The sequence below is a fragment of the Bombina bombina genome, chromosome 2, assembly GCF_027579735.1.
Source record: "Bombina bombina isolate aBomBom1 chromosome 2, aBomBom1.pri, whole genome shotgun sequence".
Taxonomy (NCBI): Eukaryota; Metazoa; Chordata; class Amphibia; order Anura; family Bombinatoridae; genus Bombina; species Bombina bombina.
Window position 1 is genome coordinate 96,219,770 of NC_069500.1, and position 24,926 is coordinate 96,244,695.

General features: G+C 37.4%; 1 protein-coding gene across 1 annotated transcript in view; it reads right to left on the reverse strand.

Annotated features, from left to right (window-relative positions):
• The window catches only part of ADAMTS12 (ADAM metallopeptidase with thrombospondin type 1 motif 12), a 1,263,798-nt gene that overhangs the window by 355,421 nt on the left and 883,451 nt on the right, over positions 1–24,926 (reverse strand). Inside the window, exon 13 of the mRNA XM_053701185.1 lies at positions 21,548–21,681. Coding sequence (XP_053557160.1) covers positions 21,548–21,681 — 134 coding nt within the window. The remainder of the gene's footprint in view (positions 1–21,547; positions 21,682–24,926) is intronic.

The following is a 24,926-nucleotide window of genomic DNA, read 5'->3' on the forward strand; positions in this document are numbered from 1 at the left end:
TGATGCCTCGTTTGATTGGCTCACCCATGTGCATTGCTATTTCCTCAGCAAAGGATATCTAAAGAATGAAACACATTTGATAATAGAAGTAAATTTGAATGTTGTTTAAAATTGTATTCTCTACCCAAATCATGAAAGACAATTCTTGGGTTTACTGTCCCTTTAAAGGTGAGACAATTTTACAGTACAATGTTCCTTTAAATACACTACCAATCAAACAAAATAACAGATGCTTCAATTCTTTCTCATAATCTGTTTATTGGCTTCATGATGTAATTCTTTATTAAGGTAGCCTATTAAGCTCTCTAAAGACGTGGTCAATACATTCAGTAAGTGTGCTTGTTTGCTCTTTATTGTATTTAGCCTTGTTTACATCCTTAACAGGTGCAATGATGGAAAATCAATTGTTGATTGCAATTGATGATATATTAAAAATGGTAGCAGCTGGCTAGTTAAAGGTAGCTAATTAATCCACTTCTCTATTCAAACCCTTTTCCAATTGCTATACAACTAACACAGCTGCACTTAGGGTAAACACTCAAGCAAAGCAGAAGCTATTTCATGAGACAACTCCTATGTTGTTTATAGAGTTTTATATGATCACCATTCTGTCTATCTCATGACAGTCAGAAGCTTCTTTATGTTTCTGGTTGTAAATTGGTATGGTAAATGTAATTAATAAACCAATGTTTTAATTGCTATTAATATTATAGATTAACCTGATTTCTGGGTTGGCAGAATAGGTTCAGTAATTGGCCTAGAAGTGTTTCCCAACCGCAGTCCTCAAGTAGCCCCAACAGTCCTGGTTTTCATTATAGCTGAACTAGAGCACAGGTAAAATAAACAGCTGATGGGTGAGAGCAGGTTAGTTACTGATCAGATGATTACTTCACCTGTGCACTGGTTCAGCTAAAATGTAAACCAGGCTTGTTGGGGGTACTTGAGGACCGTGGTTGAGAAACACTGGCCTAGATAATTGGCGTCACCAGAAAGTAATAATGAGATGGCTAGTAAAGTAAAAAGATTTAAAATGGCTTAGATACATGTCTGGTTAAAAGCAGAATTTAGGGATATGATTACTTGTGTTAAATGAGGCGATTTTTAATGGTATTAATGTAATTTCAGTAGGCAGCTACTTTTTTCTATAGGTTGAACTCCGTGCACTTCTGTCTTCTTTTAACCTCATCTACTATGTTATTATGTAAAAGTAATCAAACAATCAGACAACACTTTTACATTTATTACCAAGTACTTTTTGAATGTAACAATGGTTTTGTTGTTCAAGCTCAACACACTGACATTGCCCACACCCCTAGAAACTGGTTGACATTAGGAGGCAATGTCACTAAATAGATACAAATGGTACCTGCTCAATCAATTAACATTTAAAAAGTAAGAAGCACTTTTACATTAATAACAATGAGTGAAATCCTTAACAAACACACATGCTCACTATACTGATAATGCCCTTGTTCAAATCCATTAAGCTAGACATACTCACATTTTCATGAATACCTCATGATTTAGATGCTAATTGGTTCATTTTCTTTAGATTGTGTGCTAAAAACATTTGTTTTCTTCAGAAGAAATATGTTGCTGATTTTTCCCTTACATAAGCCAGAACCCCTAATAAATAGTTTCTAATTTCCACTTGACCAAATGTTATTGCATATCTATTGAGGCATCAAGTAGGTAAAAATATCAGCAGAAGGAAAAAAAAAGGAGTGTCCTCTACCCAGAGCTAGATAAGGTCAATAAGAGGACACTAGTAGGACCTGAGACATGTTTTTAAAAATATTATGACGCTAGGTGATGAAAATATGACAACCATGTCATATTTGGTACCAAACTAATTCTCATGATGTCACTGGGAGATTGCTTTTATAGGTGTATGCAAAGTTATAAGGTGTTCTATAATTTCAGCCAAAGACTCTGAACTTAATGACATGTCATAAAAAGAGGGGAGTGGATTTTTCTGGCCCCTCTGTAAGAAGGTTGGGAAAGCAATTTGATATCAGAGAAACAGGTATAAAATGTTGTGTCTAACAATACAAGTTGTTCATTCTACATGGGAGGCTGTGTATCAGCAGAGTGAGTGACCATCTTTTCCTGATAATCTCCCTGGTGCAGATACCTAAGTTAGGAAAGTATAAGGTTTCTGTTATTTCTCCTTTTTATTTTAAAAATTGTTTGCTTGTGTATAATTCTATTTGTTAACATATTTTTATTAATAATGCACTGTGCATAATATTTTACATAATACATCATTCCTTTATTAAGCTTTTGCCTTGTCTAATATTTGAACCACGTTACTGAAAGAGACTGGTAGTATTATTACTATGATTTTGAATAATTTTTTGCTATTTTGCATTCTGGGATTTAATTCTTAGTCTGGGTTCCTTAAAATTTCCCATATAATCAATCTTAAATGGTGGCAGCTTAGAGATAATTTAGTGTGGGTGGCATTAAAGGGGAGTTTTGGCATTTTTCTAAGTTTAGGACAGACTAGGGAGTGTTGTTAACCCTTGTACCCACTGAACTAAGTCACAGGCTTGTCTGGCGTGGCTAGACTGTGACAGATTAGTGGAAAGGGTCTGTTAACCCTTTCTGTGCCAAACAAATGACTGGTAAAGGGTTGGTTAACCCTGGTGGTCACACAAATATTTCTATGTTTTTGTAGCTAAACAGGCTGATTTTACATGTTGATTTTGTATCACTACACACTTTTTAAAAGAGATAAATAAACATACAGGCCCTCAAATTTTGTGATGTAATCACTAAACCCCCAAAACTGACAAATTATCTTTAAAGGGACATAAAACCTAATTTTTTTTCTATATTCAGTTAGAGCAATTGATTTTAAACAAGATTTCAATTTACTTATATTATCTAATTTGTTTTGTTCTCTTGATATTCTTTGTTAAAAATTATATCAGACACACTAACAGCACTAATAAAATCAAATTCGACAAAGAATAATATCCATAATAAAATATTTATTTGTGTAATAAAACAGTGAAGTGTAATTAATTACAAGGAATGCAACAAGTCGCTATCCACACCAAACAAATGGAGAGGTGTATACAATCTAGTAGCTCTAGACAGAATGGAAATACAAGCTGAATTAGGCAAGGAACTCTCTCCTTCCCAATATTGATGAAGGGGTGTAACCCAGAAACATGTAGTATCAGTAAGATTTGTCCGGCCAGACCAGTAAGTTGTGGCTTGCTGTTATTTTGCTTTTTACTCTGTTTTATTTAGTTTTTATTATTGTTTGTTTATCGCTTTTTATATGCATACCTGTATAGACTTATTTTCTGAAATACATACAACATTGCGAAGATTATATACACCTCTACTAGATTGTATACACCTCTCAATTTGTTTAGTGTGGATAACGCCTTGTTGCGTTCTTTGTAATGAATTATGCTTCACTGTTTTCTTACACAAATAAATATTTTATAATGGATATTATTCTTTTTCGAATTTGATTTTATTAGCGCTGTTAGTGCGTCTAATATATTCTTTTTGTTTTTTTATATAACAGCAGCTTAACAATATGATTTAAATATCACATATATTTACCCATTTTTTAAGTGGATCTCTCACACATTTACACATTGTTAAAAATTATACCTAGGAAGACTCGGAAACTGCGGATTGGTTGCTATACATATATACCTATTGTAATTGACTGACCAATGTGTATAGACAGCTCCCAATAGTGTATTGCCGCTTCTTCAACAAAGGATACCAAGAGAATGAAGCAAATTATATAATAGAAGTTAATTGAAAAGTTGTTTAAAATTATTTGCTCTTTCTGAATCAAAGTTTTTTGGGGTTTCATGTCCTTTTAACCCCTTTACTACCAGGGCTTAATTTGTAAAAATTCTGGATCATTTTTAGCATTTTTGCTATTACTCCATTAAATCGAATTAGAGCCTTATTTTTTTCTATTTATCTGTCAAAACTATATATATAAGTGGACAAACCAAGGTATTGATCTAGGCCTATTTTGGTATATTTCATGCCACCATTTCACCATAATGCGATCATATAAAAAGTATTGTTAACTTTTCACAAACTTTGGGTTTCTCACTGAAATTATTTACATACTGCTTGTGCAATCATGGCACAAAAGGTTGTAAAAGCATCCCTGGGATCCCCTTTGTTCATAAATAGCAGACAGGCTGCGCACCACACTTCTATTACTTCAGGCAATGAATGGGTTAATCAGGTAGCTTGTAAGGTTCATTTTTGCTTTAGTGTAGAGATTACCCTCCCACCTGACACCTCCCACCCCCTGATCCCTCCCAAACCGCTCTCTTCCCTCCTTCACCCCTCACTGGTCACCCACATCTTCGGTATTGGCCAGGCCGGGACTGAGCATCGGACATACCGGGTATTTTGGCCGCGCCCACTACTGCATTGAACAATATTTTTTATTGAGAAAAAATGAAATTTTATTTTTTTATTATGTATTAAAAATGTATTTATTTTTGGAACAGTGAAACTGGATTTTCCAAAGCAAGCTGGCGCCGCTGCCTTAGCCAGCCCATTCCCTATTTAATATCAGCTGTGGAGGCCGCACGGCCGCACACACTCTCAGTCTCAACTCTCAGAGATGATATTAGATCCGCAGTCTGCACTCTGGCACCACTGAGTGACAACATCCGGCAGACCGGCATGCGGCTGCACTACACTGATGCCGTGCACGCCGTGTCCATGTGACACTCACATTGAGTCACAGAGGCTGTGTCAGACTCAGACCTGTCATCATCGGGAGAGAGTACTTGGAAGGAGATGACGAGTCAGACAGATGAGAGATGATGCCGGTCAGGCCCAGCAGCAGCCATGACTTAGGATTTAGCAGGTGGTGGACAGCGGAAGCCGGATGGCCAGGTGAGCAGAGAGGGCCTTTTTGTTTCTAGTACACTGGCCCAGTGGAGGCTCCTCCATTTGTGCACAGTTGCACGTGAACCCCCAGGGGGCAGAGGAGGGGAAAAAAAATGAGCCGAAAATAAAAAAAATTAAATAATGAGAAAAAAAAATGAGAAAAATGTTATTTATATTTTTTTATTTTATTATTTTATATTATAAATAATTTATTATTTTCCCCAATGTGTTGACTGTGTACAGTGTCACTATGCACTTGCAGCATGCTGCTGCCGTATATGTAATTACAATTTACAACTGTGTCAGTCACTGAATTTTCAGGCAGGAGCAGGCAGGAGCTAGGACTGGGTGGACTACTCAGCGTGTGCTGACGTCCGTGACATCACACCAGACCACCACGGCACTCGTAGCACTGCCTGCTGCTGCCTGAGAGGCTGAGTCATAGTATTGACTCCAGTCTCCACCCCCCAGTCGCACGTGCGGTAAGGAGCTCTATATGCCAGCACAGTGATCTCAATGTATTCACTGTGCAGGCATAGCTCCTCCCCAGCCTCATGCCTATAGAGGCATCATCGCACAGGCTGAAGTGTGCGGTCATTTCAGCCTGTGCTCTGTCTCCTCCCCCAGCCTCTTGATAGGCTCCCTGGCTCAAGTGATGGCCCCCACGAGGCTCCTCCCGGCTCAACGGTGTAAAAATCTTTGTGGAGATAGCTGTTGAGCTAAGAGGAGGCTTTTGCATAGAGCTCTGTGCAAAAATTATTCAAACTCTTGAGAAAACTTCTAAAAACTACTTTAGTTTGCTGCCTGCTGGCTGCTGCTGTATACAGAGAGACTCTCTCTCTGAGACAGTCAGACTGACAACATCAACAGTCAATATGTGCTGCTGCAGAGTAGACTCAGACTGCAGTGTGCAAATAGGCTAATAGCCATTATTACATTAGGCTTAGCTTAAAATACAGTTTACACTAATCTAAAGTTCTAAACTCTATTGCTAAGCTATTATCAGAAGATACTAATATATTATATTAGTTCAGTAAGTTGTTTGACAGTTTGTGGGCAGATATTTTAATGATTTTTGCTGCAGGCCTGCAGTTTTTTATATAGAGTAACTGAGTTGAGTCTTGAACTACTAGTGTTTAAAAAAAAATCATTTTTTTTTCTACTTGTAATTTAAACAACAGATACAGTCTGAGTCTGAGATTGCTTTTTATATAGAGTAACTTGAGTTGAGTCTTGGGGGGTAGTTATCAAGCCGTCAACCTCAAATACACTGGAATTCCGCAGCGTATTTGTGGCGAGGCTGATTCGCCTTAGTTATCAAAGGCTAGAGACTGGCAAAAGTAGAATTTTGTGACGTAAGCTTCGATCCGCCGGACTCAGTCCAACACAGATCGATTCTTACGTCACTACAGATGTTCCGCACACAAGTGTGGCACAATCTTACTACTTTTGCTAGTTATCAAAAACTAGCAGGTACGCTTGGCACTTTTCCGGCCCAGCGTACCTGGTTTTCAAACCGCCAGCCTGGAGGCGGCGGATCCCATAGGAATCAATGGGAGTCTGACCATAGCGAAAGTTCATGTTCGCTGCTGCCAGACATCCCATTGATTCCTATGGGAGATGTCTGCACCTAACACCCTAACATGTACCCCAAGTCTAAACACCCCTAATCTGTCCCCCCTACACTGCCGCAAGTAAATAAAGTGTTTACCCCCTAAAACGCCGCTCCCGGAGCCCACCGCAAGCTATAATAAACATGTTAACCCCTAAACCGCCGCTCCCTGACCCTGCCGCAACTATAATATATGTATTAACCCCTAAAACGCGGCTCCCTGACCCCACTGCAACCTATATTAAAATTATTAACCTCTATCCTGCCCCCCTAAACCGTCGCCACTGTAATAAATTTATTAACCCCTATCCTGCACCCCACTACACCGCCGCCACTGTAATACAATTATTAACCCCTATCCTGCCCCCCACTACACCGTCGCCACTATAATAAATGTATTAACCCCTATCCTGCCCCCAACTACACCGACGCCACTGTAATAAAATTATTAACCCCTAAACCTAAGTCTAACACTAACCCTAACACCCCCCTAACTTAAATATTAATTAAATAAATCTAAATAATATTTCTATTATGAACTAAATTAATCCTATTTAAAACTAAATACTTACCTTTAAAATAAACCCTAATATAGCTACAATATAAATAATAATTATATTGTAGCTATTTTAGGATTTATTTTTATTTTACAGGTAACTTTGTATTTATTTTAGCTAGTTAGAATAGTTATTAAATAGTTATTAACTACCTAGCTAAAAGAAATACAAAATTACCTGTAAAATAGATCCTAACCTAAGTTACAATTAAACCTAACACTACACTATCATTAAATTAATAAAATAAATTACCTACAAATAACTACAATTACATAAACTAACCAAAGTACAAAAAATAAAAAAAGCTAAGTTACAAAAAATAAAAAAAATAAGTTACAAACATTTAAAAAATATTACAACAATTTTAAGCTACTTACACCTAATCTAAGCCCCCTAATAAAATAAAATAGCCCCCCAAAATAAAAAAATGCCCTACCCTATTCTAAATTTAAAAAGTTCAAAGCTCTTTTACCTTACCAGCCCTTAAAAGGGCCTTTCGTGGGGCATGCCCCCAAAAATTCAGCTATTTTGCCTGTAAAAGAAAAATACAACCCCCCCAACATTAAAACCCACCACCCACATACCCCTAATCTAACCCAAACCCCCCTTAAGAAAAAAGAACTAACACTACCCCCCTGAAGATCATCCTACCTTGAGTCGTCTTCACTCAGCCGAGCAGCGATGGAACTGAAGAGGAGATCCAGAGCGGCAGAAGTCATCATCCAAGGGGCGCTGAAGAAATCTTCCATCCGATGAAGTGATCCTCCAAGCGGCGCTGAAGAAGTCTTTGATCCGGGTGATGTCATCTTCCAAGCGGGGTCTTCAATCTTCTTCTTCAGGATCCATCTTCATTCCGCCGACGCGGAACATCCTTCTTTCCCGACGGACTACCGACGAATGAAGGCTCCTTTAAGGGACGTCATCCAAGATGGCGTCCCTTCAATTCCGATTGGCTGATAGGATTCTATCAGCCAATCGGAATTAAGGTAGGAAAAATCTGATTGGCTGATTGAATCAGCCAATCAGATTGAAGTTCAATCCGATTGGCTGATCCAATCAGCCAATCAGGTTGAGCTCGCATTCTATTGGCTGTTCCGATCAGCCAATAGAATGCGAGCTCAACCTGATTGGCTGATTGGATCAGCCAATCGGATTGAACTTCAATCTGATTGGCTGATTCAATCAGCCAATCAGATTTTTCCTACCTTAATTCCGTTTGGCTGATAGAATCCTATCAGCCAATCGGAATTGAAGGGATGCCATCTTGGATGACGTCCCTTAAAGGAGCCTTCATTCGTCGGTAGTCCATCGGGAAAGAAGGATGTTCCACGTCGGCGGAATGAAGATGGATCCTGAAGAAGAAGATTGAAGACCCCGCTTGGAAGATGACATCACCCGGATCGAAGACTTCTTCAGCGCCGATTGGAGGATCACTTCATCGGATGGAAGATTTCTTCACGCCCCTTGGATGATGACTTCTGCCGCTCCGGATCTCCTCTTCAGTTCCATCGCTGCTCGGCTGAGTGAAGACGACTCAAGGTAGGATGATCTTCAGGGGATTAGTGTTAGGTTTTTTTAAGGGGGGTTTGGGTTAGATTAGGGGTATGTGGGTGGTGGGCTTTAATGTTGGGGGGAGGTTGTATTTTTCTTTTACAGGCAAAAGAGCTGAATTTTTGGGGGCATGCCCCACGAAAGGCCCTTTTAAGGGCTGGTAAGGTAAAAGAGCTTTGAACTTTTTTAATTTAGAATAGGGTAGGGCATTTTTTTTATTTTGGGGGCTTAGATTAGGTGTAAGTACCTTAAAATTGTTGTAATATTTTTTAAATGTTTGTAACTTATTTTTTTTATTTTTTGTAACTTAGCTTTTTTTATTTTTTGTACTTTAGTTAGTTTATGTAATTGTATTTAATTGTAGTTATTTGTAGTTAATTTATTTAATTAATGTAATGATAGTGTAGTGTTAGGTTTAATTGTAACTTAGGTTAGTTTTTATTTTACAGGTAAATTTCTCTTTATTTTAGCTAGGTAGTTATTAAATAGTTAATAACTATTTAATAACTATTCTAATTAGCTAAAATAAATACAAAGTTGCCTGTAAAATAAAAATAAATCCTAAGATAGCTACAATATAATTATTATTTATATTGTAGCTATATTAGGGTTTATTTTAAAGGTAAGTATTTAGTTTTAAATAGGATTAATTTAGTTCATAATAGAAATATTATTTAGATTTATTTAATTAATATTTAAGTTAGGGGGGTGTTAGGGTTAGTGTTAGACTTAGGTTTAGGGGTTAATAATTTTATTACAGTGGCGGCGGTGTAGTGGGGGGCAGGATAGGGGTTAATAAATTTATTATAGGTGGCGACGGTGTAGGGGGGGCAGATTAGGGGTTAATAAGTTTAATATAGGTTGCGGCGGGGTCAGGGAGCAGCGTTTTAGGGGTTAAACTATTTATTTAGTTGCGGCGAGGTGCAGGATCAGCAGGATAGGGTTTAATAACTTTATTATAGGTGGCGACGGTATGAGGGGGGGCAGGATAGGGGTTACTAGGTATAATGTAGGTTGCGGCGGTGTCCGGGAGCGGCGGTTTAGGGGTTAATACATTTATAAGACTTGGGGCGGGGTCTATGAGCGGCGGTTTAGGGGTTACTAACTTTATTTAGTTGCGGGGGGCTCCGGGGGCGCCGGTATAGGGGGTAGAACAGTGTAGTTTAGTGTGGGTGCTTAGTGACAGGCTAGCAAGAAAGCTGTAAAAAAGCCGAAGAACAGCGAGATCGGATGAGTGATAACTCTCACAGTCCGCTGCTCATCGCCCCGTACTTGGTGCGCGTCTTTTTGACAGCTTTTTTGATAACTTAGGCAAATTTTTGCAGGTCCGCGGCGGCGATGGTAGGCGAGCTTAGGCGGGCGTATTGGGCCGGCGAAGGCAGGAAAAGTAGACACGTTGATAACTACCCCCCTTGAACTTGAACTACTAGTGTTTAAAAAAAAACATTTTTATTTTTCTACTTGTAATTTAAACAACAGATACAGTCTGAGTCTGAGATTGCTTTTTATATAGAGTAACTTGAGTTGAGTCTTGAACTTGAACTACTAGTGTTTAACAAAAAAAACATTTTTATTTTTCTACTTGTAATTTAAACAACAGATACAGTCTGAGCCTGAGATTGCTTTTTATATAGAGTAACTTGAGTTGAGTCTTGAACTTGAACTACTAGTGTTTAAAAAAAAACATTTTTATTTTTCTACTTGTAATTTAAACAACAGATACAGTCTGAGTCTGAGATTGCTCTTTAAAAAGAGTAACTTGAGTTGAGTCTTGAACTTGAACTACTAGTGTTTAAAAAAAAAAAAAAAACATTTTTATTTTTCTACTTGTAATTTAAACAGATAGAGTCTGAGTCTGCGATTAGCAAACTTAGGAGTATACTGGACTTTTAGGGAGTTCTTTAACAATTTAGTTCTAGTTGATATTTTCTAATAGCTGCAGAGCAGCAGAGCTACCTACCTACAAGTCATATATTAGATAACAACCGCCAAACTATTACTTCTAGTTGAGTTGTATATTTTCTAACAGCTGCAGAGCTACCTACCTACAAGCTATATATTAGATAACAACCGCCAAACTATTAAACTATTACTTCTAGTTGAGTTGTATATTTTCTAACAGCTGCAGAGCTACCTACCTGCTACCTACAAGTTATATATTAGATAACAACCGGCAAACTATTAAGCTATTACTTCAAGTTGAGTTGTATATTTTCTAACAGCTGCAGAGCTACCTACCTGCTACGACAAGTTATATATTACATAACAACCGCCAAACTATTAAACTATTACTTCTAGTTGAGTTCTATATTTTCTAATAGCTGCAGAGCTACCTACCTACAAGTTATATATTAGATAATGACCCCCAAACTATAAAATTATTACTTCAAGTTTAGTTGTATGCTTACTGTTTGCTAGAACCAAATAAAGAAGGAAATCTCAAATGCAAGTTTTGTACCAGTGATGGCAGATGAAACTACTGATGTTTCATCTGCCTTCCAATTGGCTGTTGTTTTTAGATACATTATAGGTAACGGACAACCGGTTGAGAGATTCTGGGAATTCACTAATCCAGCTGGACATGATGCAGAATCTATAGCTACGTGTATTCAAGCTACTTTGGAAAAAGTTCTAGACAACCCAGAGAAACTGATATCGCAGAGTTACGACGGTGCAAGCGTGATGAGTGGTCAGCATGCAGGTGTTCAGGCTATAATTAAACGTAGAAAAGAAGATAAAAGAAGGCGCCAACATAGTGCGGTTACCAATGAGATGGGACACGCAATGCAAATAAAACCAAATACTCACAGGATAAAGGACACTTGAAACGTGTCACAAGTGCCTCCTGGACCCTCAGAGTTGTCCAGCTAACTCCCACTCCACTGTGGTGGTAAGGTTCCGCTCGTCTCTGCCAATTTGGGTAGCTACGCTGGTGGTCTTGGCTCCTAGCCAATGTTCAAAAGGACTGACTTGCGGTCTGCTCAGATCAAGATATCCAATTCAGATCCGTGCTCTCCAAAGAGGAGTGAAACAGCAAGACAAATGGTAGTATGTATTGTGATGGCAAAATACAATGTTACCAATATGGATGTCAGAAAAAGAAAGTTTGTGGCTGCAATCTTAAAATGAATAAGACTTTATTTACACAACGTTTCTCGGTCTGTACGTGACCGTTTCCTCAGGTGCATAAGTGTATAGTGAAACACATAAAAACCACGAACTTATAACAATCAGTACGGCGTCTTCAAATGCATACCGCGCATATACGTAGGTGTGTCCCCATGCTGGGAGTTCCATTGGCGTAAACTGTCCAATGGGGTGCTTGTAGATACACACCTCCATGGTTACGTGAGTGAAGGGATATTAACCAATGCGGTAATAGCAACAAAACCGCACAATTTAAAAAGCCGCAATGGGCTCTAATATACTAAAAATCTAATGATTAATAAAATATATATGTGTATAAAACAATACATAAAATATTAACTACCAGATCGGGCACACCTACTAGCACTGCACACATAAATTCTATTTCTAACAATTGTGCAGTCAATAACTCTTCACATATTGTGTTCATATACAAATGAATGATTTCATACATAAAATATTACAAGTAAAATATAAAATATAAACAAAATATAAAATATATATTAAAAATGCATATTCCCCAATGATACGGCTAAATCCACAGTTGCACATGTAGACCTATATATTCAAACACATTGCTGGAAGTAGCCAAATTAGTTACCGTTATCAGAGGGAATAATTTCCTAAAAGTAGATAGAGATATTAATGAGTCGGCTTTTCTAAGATAAATGCAAAGGAAATCAAAACACATCCAAATTAAATATCATATTGCCGGATATTATAGGTGTACTCCCCCACTTTTAGACACTATTATAAATGAATAGATGGCTATCCCAGAGATAAATGCATTACCTGCTTACGGCTGCTGTATAACCAGTGCAATGTGTATTTGAATGCAACCTCTAGAATTTTGAGGGGTTCCTAAACTATAATATTTAATTTACTCAAATTATAGTGCATACGTAACGCTTATATAAAAATATATGTGTATTGAATAATACACTATATTATAAACACAAATGGTGCATGCAAATGCTGTCGTGCGTCAGGAGTAGATGAACTACAGAGCTAAAAAACATCTAGCCTAGGGATAGGTAAATGTAAACTGAAATATACTATAAATGGATTTCAGAGTGATCACTTGCTGGTGTTCAATAATACTCGTTTAAAGAGTACTTGTAACTCTGATCAACCCATCTGGCTAGTATATAACCTCTGTATTAAATGAGATATTCAAAATCAAACTAGAGGATAAAATCACATAGATGAAAAAGGACATACACAATTAAATTCTAAACATATCTGACAGTATGATAATATAAGTTGGGAGGCCTATATAGGAGTATGGGTATATGATGTCTAAGGCCTATAATAAACTATATACAGAGAGACTTAATATGGATCCTTTTGTTGAAGGCAGCCATGTCAATATTTGCGTTTAAGCCACCCGGGGACAAGGTGCGCATCTTCCAGATCCAAAAAGTCTCCCTTTGTCTTAAATACAAATATCTGTTCCTGCCCCATTTGGGGTTCACTTGTTCTAAAGGGAATATGCTAAACACATTGGATGTATTTGTGTGGCATAACATCAGCTCAATTTAATTGTCAGCCAAGCAAGCAGTCAAAATCAACAAGTTTGAGTATTTTTTTCAGACCTAAGTGACATTACTAACTTTTTTAGTAACTCGCCACAAAGGATAGCTATTCTAGATGAAACTGTTAGAAGAAGGATACCTCATGGTTCAGCCACCAGGTGGAATTTCAAGAGTCGAACCGTCAATACAGTTTTTGAAAACAGGGAACAGTTAATTGAATGCATGGAAAAAATAGAGTCAACATCGAAAAAAAAAATAGCTATAAATCAAGCAGGGGCTATTCGGCATATGTTACAAGACTTGGTATTCGTGTTTTGGCTTACAGTTTTTCACAATATTATGCCACATGTAGATGTGTTATACAACCAACTTCAGAAAACACAAACAGATGCGGCACTTATTCGAAAACATATTAACACTTTCCAGCATACAATGGAAAACGAAAAGAATAGAATGGACACAGTGACCATGACGATATCAGAAACAGAGGAAACATCTAGGAAAAGGAATAGAGAAAATATTCACATTGCTCAGACTTTGGCAGCTAAAGAGATATGCCATGTTATCACGAATCAAGTAAAAGATAGATTATCTTTTATAACTCACTACTACTCGGCTGTTTCTCTCCTCCAAGCGGAAAAATTTGCGGATTACGAGAATATTTTTCCAAATCAGCTTCTTGACCAAACATCAGTTGTTTATCACACATTACAGAAAGATCACCTGAAAACTGAACTATGAGTAATTTACAGAAGACCAGATTTCTGAAATATGAATGGTGCCATTAGTCTTCTATAGTTTGTAATAGAAAATAACTTGGACAGTACTTTCTCGGAGACCTACAAACTGTTGCAAATTATTTCAACTATTCCCGTGACAACTGCTGAGGCTGAGAGATGTTTCTCAACTTTAAAACGAGTTAAGACATTTCTAAGGAGCACCATGACTGAGGAAAGACTGACTGCTCTAGCCATGCTCACAATTGAAAAACAATTGATAAATGACATTCCTAAATTCAACGAAAATTTTATTGATTTATTTGCCTCAAAAAAAGACAGACAGATTGACTTAATTTACAAAACTTGTACTTGAGTTATAAACATTGTTTTAATGTTTACCTTTGAAGTAAATTATTAAGCACTAGTGTAATAGAAATAATCTTCTTTTGTACTAGAAAGTAAAATGTTGGTGTATTTATCTTCATGTTGCCACGGCCTTTGGCTACATTGCCTAATATCGAACACTGGGGGCTGGGGCAACAGTAATTGAAATGTGGTTGTATTTCTCTATAAAGTGGAAGGTTCTTTAAATCCAGGAATATATATGTTTTCATAAATGTACATTCAATATTCTTATTATTTTGCAGCTTTAATTAATCATTTGGTTAATATATATATGTTATTATATAATTTAACTGAGCAAGTATATTTTAAGACTAGACATGGGCAGGTAGTGTAGGCTCCTCCATTTGTGCACTGTCGCACGTGAACATGGCTATACTGAAGAGTATGCATTCATAGATTTAAGATGTCTGTGTCCACTGTGAGGAACACACTGAGCAATGCATGGTGAGGATATGGAAGACCACAGGCACAGTTCTTGTTAAAGCCAAAAGTGGCAGGGCAAGTAAAATATCGGAGAGGGCCAGAGGCAAAGGCAAAGGATGGTGAGAACGGTCAAAAACAGCCCACAGACCACCTCCAAAGACCTGTACTACTGGGAATATTGTTGAGGGTCTCATGGATTCCACTCAATATCAGCAGATACTTCAGAATAATGTTGAGGAATCAGTCATAAACTTCACTTGAAGTTACACCCAGGCCGGGGCTGGATATCTCAAGAAGACGATGACCAAAAACACTGCTGGTTCAAATGGGTGGGACCATTTGATTGGCGTGACTTTCGCAAAGGGGTGTGGCTTTTAAAATGGGTGTGGCTTGTTAAAAGGGGCGTGTTTTTTCAAAGGGGCGTGTTTTTTCAAAGGGGCGTGGCTTTCTAATAGGGGCAGGGTCTTGTGCACCCCCATCCTAAAAATTCACCAGCCGCCACTGCACTGGCCCAGTTTTACTCCGGCTCTGCAGACTGCAGCCGACTATGGGGTTTGGCGGGGATAGATAGATTACACGTGCCATGGTGCCAGTAAGCAGGCCTGGACTGAGCATCGGGCATACCGGGCATTTGCCCGGTGGACCACGCGGTATTTTGGCCGCGCCCATTACCACATTGAACGATATTTTTTTTGAGAAAAAAAATGAAATTTTATTTTTTATTATGTATTAAAAATTTATTTATTTTTGGAACAGTGACACTGGATTTTCCAAGGCAAGCTGGCGCCGCTGCCTTAGCCAGCCAATACCCTATTTAATATCGGTTGCGGTGGCCACCCGGCCGCACACACTCTCAGTCTCAACTCTCAGAGATGTTATCAGATCCGCAGTCTGCACTCTGGCACCACTGAGTGACAACATCCGGCAGACCGGCATGCGGCTGCACTACACTGATGCCGTGCACGCCGTGTCCATGTGACACTCACAGTGAGTCACAGAGGCTGTGTCAGACTCAGACCTGTCATCATCGGGAGAGAGTACGTGGATGGAGATGACGAGTCAGACAGATGAGAGATGATGCCGGTCGGGCCCAGCAGCAGCCATGACTTAGGATTTAGCAGGTGGTGGACAGCGGGAGCTGGGCAGCCAGGTGAGCAGAGAGCACCTTTTTTTTTCTAGTACACTTGCCCAGTTTTACTCCGGCTCTGCAGACTGCAGCCGACTATGGGGTTTGGCGGGGATAGATAGATTACACGTGCCACGGTGCCAGTAAGGACCATTTCTAGGGGTCTGTGTTCTATCTCACAGCACTGTCTCACTCTGACTTGAAAAGCCCAGCAGCCACATAGGGTGTGTGTTTCTGTTTGCCTAAGAGTGGGACTGTGGGAGTGTACATTGCATTGGAGCATGTAAAAGTGCTCACAATTCTATAACTCTGTCTCACGCATGCATCTGATATACTGCGGAGAGTTGGACTGAGGTCAACAGTGAGAGCGAGATGCGGTATTAAATGTGTAGGTCGTGGTTTGTGATTTGCCATCACATTAACTTTGATGCTGCGGGGTTTGCTTTACAGACAGCCAAATGCCAATAGAAGCTTGCAAAGTGTTTGTTGTCTCAGACAACACACACTTTGCAAGCTTCTATTGGCATTTGGCTGCAGCTTTGTTTGCCATTCAACTTAAGTTTTGAGGGAATAAAACATCCAGAATCAGATCACACAGTTTAACCCCTTAGCTGCAAGAGAAGGCTGCAGTGTATTCCAATGTAGTGTACTGTAGTCCGTTTTGGCAGACATGGGGTTAAATTGTGCTCCAAATGTTATGTTTTCCTAAGAGCTCTGTAGAGGTGAGGAGGTTATGTGGATGGGCTGGTATTATTGATTTTCAGCCCTTAGCAATGATGTCTGCACTAGTCAGTGTAAGCTCCAATGTATTTTCAAATTCCGAATTATTGAAGGTTGCTTCCTTATCAAGTGTAAAATAATAGATTAAATAAACTAAGATGTGTAAAATAAATAAATTATAAAAAATATTCATATATATATATATATATATATATATATACACGTGTGTATATTTATATGTGTGTGCGTGTTATAATATATGAATATATATATATATGTGTGTGCATGTTATAATATATATATTTATATAATATATATATATATATATATATACATATATATATATACACACACATAATATATATAAAATATAATAACTATATATTTACACACACAATATTTATATATAAATATATATATATATGTGTGTTTGTGTGTTATATATATATATATATATATATATATATATATATATATATATATATATATACATATATATAAATGTGTGTGTGTGTTATAATATATATATATATGTGTGTTTGTGTGTTATATATATATGTGTGTGTTTTATATATATATATATATATATATATATATACATACATACATGCTCACGCAATAGGCATGTATGTATGATTTTCTTTATGGTACCTTCTGCTTTCAATAGTGTATAGAACTATATAGTCCCTCTTTTATGGTGTGCAAAACTGGTTGTCATTGATTACTACTACCAAAAAGACATTCCATTCAGTAGTAGCTCTAAAAATTGTTGCACCTGTCCTAGGCTGAATGATGAGGATGTTGGTTTGCTTAATGGAAATGTCTAGTCAAAATTAAACTTTCATGATTTAGATAGAGCATGCAATTAAGCACCCTTCTAATTTACTTCTATTATCATTTTTCTTTGTTCTCTTGGTATCTTTATCTCAATTTAAGCTTAGGAGCCGGCCCATTTTTGGTTCATCACCTGGGTAGAGCTTGCTGACTGGTGGCTACATTTAGACACAAATCAGAAACTGCTACCCAGGTGGTGAACCAAAAATGGGCCTGCTCCTATGCTTACATTCTTGCTTTTTCAAATAAAGATACCAAGAGAACGAAGATAAATTGATATTAGGAGTAAATTAGAGAGTTGCTTAAAATTGCTGCTCTATCTGAATCATGAAAGTTTAATTTTGACTTGACTGTTTCTTTAATAGAGTCTTAAAATTAAACTATTGCTATTCCTTTTTTTGTGAATTTTTGTTTAGTTTGTATATATCTGATTCTGATTATAGAGTTTAGAATTTGTTGGGGGGGGGGGGCGCAAAATTTCTAATTTTCCCAGGGAGCACCAGTTAAGGTCAGACACCCTATTTTAAGTATGATTAAATAAGAAGTTGTGGTGGGGAGGGGGGGGAGTGGGCCACTATGCCCCAAAATGCCCGGAACTTTTATTGGTCCCAATCCGGCCCTGGTATTGGCAGACAGTCTGACAAAATTAAGTTTTAAGTCATTTTTACAAAAAGAAAAAAAAAAATATTTTCTGCAGTGTAGGATCCCCCCTTACCCTCCAGCCTCCCTGATCCCTCCCAAAAAGCTCTCTAACCCTCCCCCCTCTAACTATGTTTGCAATCTTAGGTACTGGCTGAGGCCAACATTCGAATGGTTATAAATGGCTTACTAGAGTGTGCAACCAATGACTGTGTGGAATACAGCTGTGTTTGTACTTTTATGTTAAACATGAAAAGTCCACAGTATTCAGAATAAGTCTTAAGAATTAGATGAGGCATTAATGGAAACATTATTACAGACCTATATAAAAATATAGAAAAGAGATATCGACTAATTCTTTACTCAGGTTTGAGAGTAGTCATCATCACTCTACCAAATGGACATGCTCATTTCATCCTCTGGTGAACTTCTGAGAGTGAGGAAAAATTGCTCTGATTTTAATTGTTTTAAAATCAAAGCTAAAGATCTGATGATGCGTTTCAAAAACAAGGTGGGTTTCCTAGAACATTGGTGAAAAAAAACATACTATAGAGCTTTAAAACCCCAGGGACAGTCTACTCAATCCCAAAAAGATAAAGAAAAACTCAGTGATGATTTGTTTTGTGAGCATGTATAATTTCAATTCCAATGTCATTGAAGGAATATTGAACAGACATATCTACAGTATGTTTTAAATACACTACATTTGCCAGTGGCGTCACTAGGGGGGGGCGGGCCGCACCCGGGTGACACCCGGGTGTTTAATTTTATTGAAATTCAAAGAAATACAATGTTGAGATGCATAGATTATTTTATTAGAGGCTGGCATTTGTGAACATTAGTGGGACTGGGGAAGTTGTAGACACACAATTTTTTTGCCCCTTGAGCCAGTGCTGCAATTTCAACAAATAGTTTTCCTGGCTGCTTTTGCTTGTTTGTACTTTGCTCCTCCCCTGCCCAATTTCACTATGAATATTGTGGGTGTGCCGTGGGGCTTGCAAGGTTGCGCTGCTAGCCTAAACCTGCCTGCCTATCTGTGCTCACTGCTCAGTGACATGCGGCCCAGGGCTGTGCACTGAAAAGACTTGGAACAGAGTCAGAGAGCAGAATTTTCATAGTTTGCGCACCTAAACCTTTTCTTCAGTGATTTATTTTAGAGTGCTCTGTTTATCTTTCATTTGATGTTCTGCTGAGCCAGGGAGCAGCTCTAGGCATGAGCTTCATAATTAATGTAGTGCAGTTTACATATTTTGTATGTGTGTGTCTGAGTTTTTGTGTGTCTCAGTGTTTTTGTGTGTGTGTCTGAGTGTGTTTCCGAGTGTTTGTGTGTGCATCTGAGTATGTTTTTAAGTGTGTCTGAGTGTTTGTATGTGTGTTTGCCTGTGTTTTTGTGTGTGTCTGCTTTCTGGGTGGGGGGGGGGTGACACCATAACTTACCGCATCGGGTGACACCAACCCTAGTGACGCCACTGACATTTGCCATTGCTTTTAGTGGCAGGATTCAAACCAGTTGGCCCCCACATTTAGGAACAAACTAATTCACAGTCATTTTGTAAAGAACATATGGGAATATGTCAAAAATAAACTGAGATGTTAGTACTATGAAGTCATGACCTACTCTGAAATAGTGGAAAATATGTGGAAATGACTGACATATCTGTACACTAGTAACTGTTCCTGTTATTTAGTACACATATATAGGTCATCCTGTTTTGCTAGGATCGGTTTTCTGAAACAGAATTTTTGAGATTGGATTGAGATAGGAATAAGTATGGTCAATTATACCAACTGTGTAGATATTCTAATTATTAATATTACACTTTAATTTAATCTGACGGGTGGAGTCATCTTGTCTTAGTGATTTGTGAATATTGTGAATGAGGGTATCGCATTAATAGGGGTCCGTAATATTAACATCAATCTTCCCTCATCTTGAGAATATTGACTAATAAAGCTATTATATATACTAGGCATGATGTCTTTTTAACCTTCCTTATTTATATTCGAACATATCGCCGTGGAGAGGCCTGTATCCCTACAATAACCCACAGTAGGCCAATCGCTATAACAGAATCACAAACGCCTCTTTGAAGTAAAAGGGGGTATGTCACATATGAGTATGTAGGAGTTAGTGATTGGCAGTCGTGTTGGACGAATAAGGACTACCCACAGTAGGGTGTGTTGTACTGTGTAGATATGATTTGTAGATATAGTAATAAATACCGGCTGAGAAGGGGCCGCTCACGCCTTTGATAAAGGTCAGGCAAAACGCGCATCAGGTGTTCGCCTGCCTGTGTGTACCTGATTATATAATTATGCAGTGTTTGTACATTTTGCCTTATTCATTTGTTAATTCATTTTGAGAGTTTTACACTGTTCTAAAAACTTGACTATGCCCGGACCTTTTTTACAATAATTGTGAATACCCACCCAACGAGAGATAACTTGATAAGATAATAAGCCTATTGATATCCCACTTTTGTAGGGCTCATGCAATCAAAGTCTGTAATATGTTAGGAAACATTTATACTCACTGGGTGTTTCACAATGAGCCTCTGAGTCTATTGTTGCTCTAGGATTTATTTGGAGAATTACCATCTTTATATGTTAACTGTTATTCTGTGATGAACACATAGGTACAATTGGCTCTTCAGTGTATTTAATCACAGGCACGCAGGTAGTGCTACTTGTTTATCTCCTTTGTAAAGGGAAAGGAAACTCCCACATTTTATTTCATGATTTGGATGGAACATACAATTTTAAACAACTTTCCAATATACTTCTATTATCAAATTTGCTATATTATCCTGTTATCCTTTGCAGAAGGAACAGCATTGCACTGCTGGCAGCTTGCTGAACACAGCTAGTTAGCCAATCACAAGAGACAAATGTGTGCAGGCACCAATCAGCACCTAGCTCCCACTAGTGTAGAATATGTGCATATTCTTTTTCAACAAGGGATACCAAGAAAATGAAGCACATTTGAAACTAGAAGTGAATTAAAAGTATCTTGAAATTACATGTTCTATCTAAATTATGCAAGTTTAATTTTCACTTTCCTTTCCCTTTAATTGTTTTTAACTTAGTATCAGTATGATACTTTTTAAAGAATTTTGAAAAAAAGATATGTTTTAACTGTTGGCCCTGTCACTAGGCAAGGGATATTTAAATGTAAGTTTGTGCAAAGTAGTTATATCTTTTCTTTGTGAACTTCCTGATGCTGCCTGTAATTAGCTGTAGCTGCAATAAACATTTTTTTTTTAGTATGAGAAAAAAAAATAAGGGTTTCAGTGTCTGCAATTATCTTTATAGATTCAATGAGAGTGCACAGAAAACAAGATGTTTTTAAAGTTACAGTTTAGCAAATGAAACATACCAAATACCTTACACATTCCATTTATGCAGACATCTTTACTGTTGTTTCCTTCAAAGCAAGGAGTACCATCAATAACAGCATCAAGCAGCTTTTCAGCAAATTTCCCTTCGATGGGCTTGCAATGCAGTTCACATGGATTTGCTGTACGAAACAAAAACATACATATAAAAATATTAGGCCTATCAATTTATTTTACATAGTTTAACCAGTTCTGACAACTGATGGAGCACATGTCATCTGTTCTAATTAAATCTAGACTCTGCTGGTATGTTATTCTAGTAAAAAACTGCAGATAGAATGTTGTAATTACAAGGTGTTTGCTGTTCCTTTAAAGGGACACTCAATCAATTAAACTTTCATTATTCAGATAGAGCATGCCATTCTAAACAACTTTCCAATTTACTTCCATTAACTAAATGTGCACAGTCTTTATATATTTAAACTTTTTGAGTCACCAGCTCCTACTGAGCATGTGCAAGAATAAGTGTGTATGCATTTGTGAATGGCTGATGGCTGTCACATGGTACGTGTATTCATTTGTGATTGGCTGATGGCTGTCACATGGTACAAGGGGAGTGGAAAAAGACATAACTTAAAATTGTCAGAAAAAAAACCTACTTCTCATTTGAAGTTCAGACTAAGTGCAATTACATTGTCTCGTTATCTTGTATTTGTTGATTATGCAAATCTACTATGTTGACTGGTCCTTTAAGTCATTTGGAAGATATTAGTTTGCAGTATTATTCCAGTTATAGTTGCCACAGAGATTAAATGTTTCATATTGATAAAATAACGTTTTTTTCCCTTTTAGTTTGAGTGTGAGTCATCTTGTCGTCTTTGTAATCCTTAGAGATAGACAGTCAATTTAGTATTACACAAAAATACTATAGCATGATAATATTTATTTTCTTTATATATGCAATGCTTTATCCACTTAAAAAATTAAGCTTATAATGAGTCTTGGGTTCATATTGCAGCAGTGTGTGTGATGTGTGTAATAATAGCCTATATTATATGGTAATCAAGACACTAGCACCCTCCTAAGCCTCCATCCTGACACATGCCCATGGAAAGCAGCTTAGTTTTAACAGAGGTTATCTTCAGGAAGAGGTATATTTAAAAACAGAAGCAAAATTTGTCTCCCATGTCCCTTTAATGGTTTATTATTGTGTCCGTTAAAACTAAACTGCTAAATAAAGTTTTCTTGAGATAAAGAAGAATTTTGTAGGTAACCTTGTATGGTTTTAAAGAACAACTTAACCATAAGAATGAAGTCTGAGTGATCAAGGTGACATTCATCCAGTTCTATCACTGTTTGTGAAGCTAAATGCAGGTATAATTAGTATACGTTGTTTCCCGGTGATTCTGATGAGAGCAGCAGTGTTTCGTTCTGCATTTTTAAACATTAGTGTTTATTGATGTTCCATATAAATTATTTGGCAACTAAGATATTATTTACATTTTAAAATTAAACACAGATTTTGACCCATGGCCTATGAAAAAAAAGTTATTTATAAATATACATAAAAAACTGAGGATAGAATTTTTTTAATTTTAAACAACATTTTTCCCAAGTATTTTCCAATAAGATATATACATTTAATACAAATAATTGTAACTGTAATTCTTTAAAGGGACATAATACTCATATGCTAAATCACTTGAAACTGATGCAGTATAACTGTAAAAAGCTGACAGGAAAATATCACCTGAGCATCTCTATGTAAAAAAGGAAGATATTTTACCTCACAATCTCCTCAGCTCAGTAGAGTTAGTTCTGTGTAAAAAGTTATACTCAACTGCTCCCAGCTGCAGGTAAAAAAAATAAAAAAAATGAAGAAATGAACAGCAGCCAATCAGCAGTGCTGAGGTCATGAACTTTTACTGTGATCTCATGAGATTTGACTTGACTCTCATGAGATTTCATTGTAAACTTCCTTTACCTGATTGGTGAAATAAGATGAGAGTGCACGATGCTCATCCCTTCAGATGTCCCAGGACAGACATACTAAAATGCTGCTTAGAAATCCTTTACAATGGGAGGTGGCTACTGAGGAACTTTTGAGGTAAAATATCTTTCTTTTTTACATAGAGATGTTCAGGAGATATTTTCTAGTCAGCTTTTTACAGCTATGCTGCATCACTTTCAAGTGTTTAAACATTTGGGTATTATGGCCCTTTAAGGCAAATTAAAATAGTCCCTTGTTTGGTTGAACATAAAAATAAGACACTGTTCACTTACTTTTGTACCCGGATAAGCCTTGACTTTCACATTAAATTAAAAACATTTATATCAAGTATATAAAAACAGTAGCAAAACAATACTACACAATTTAAACAGATATTGAAGCAGTAGGAAAAACATGCACAAGTGATACTGAAAACAAAGCGTGTCATACATTTTACATACCTTCTTTTAAATGGAACAGCAAAATGTTTATGACCTTTACATTGACATTTAAAACTTTTAATTCAAGGTTTAAAAATAGGGAATGAATTCTGTCCTTACACATAACAGACCTAGAGGACAATTTATCAAGGGCCAAATGGCCCCTGTTTCCAACAGCAGTTATGAAGCAGCGGTCTTAAGACTGCTGCTCCTTAAAGGGATACTGAAACAAAAAAAAATCTTTCATGATTCGAATAGAGCATGCAATTTTAAGCAACTTTCTAATTTACTTCTGTTATCAATTTTTCTTCATTCTCTTGATATCTTTATTTGAAAAAGAAGGCATCTAAGCTAAGGAGCCAGCAAATTTGTTGTTCACAACCATGGACAGCATTTGTTTATTGGTGCTGTCCAATCAGCAATGACAACCCAGGTTGTTCACCAAAAATGGGCCGGCATCTAAACTTAAATTCTTGCTTTTCAAATAAACATACCAAGAGAATGAAGAAAATTTGATAATAGGAGTACATTAGAAAGTTGCTTAAAATTGCATGCTCTATCTGAATCACAAAAGAAAAAAATTGGGTACAGTGTCCCTTTAACTGTTCCGCTGCCTCTGAGGCTGCGGACATCAATCCGTCTGATCCTATACAATCGGGTTGATTGACACCCCCTGCCAGCGGCCGATTGGCTGCGAATCTGCTGGGGGTGGCATTGCACAAGCAGTTCACCAAAACTGCTTGTGCATTGTTAAATGCCGACAGTGTATGCTGTCAGCATTCAGCGATGTCTGGCGGACATGATACGCTACAACGTATCATGTCCGCCAGACATTGGTAAATGCCCCATAGAGTCTTTGGAGAAACTTATGATAAGAACAGTGAAATTGCTGGCTCTTCCTTTATTTCAAGTCCATGGGCAGGCTGACAAACCCATTGGCTCCCAGTCCCGATGTCCACAGCTAGTATACTTCGTCAATACACATTTGTGCAATAAC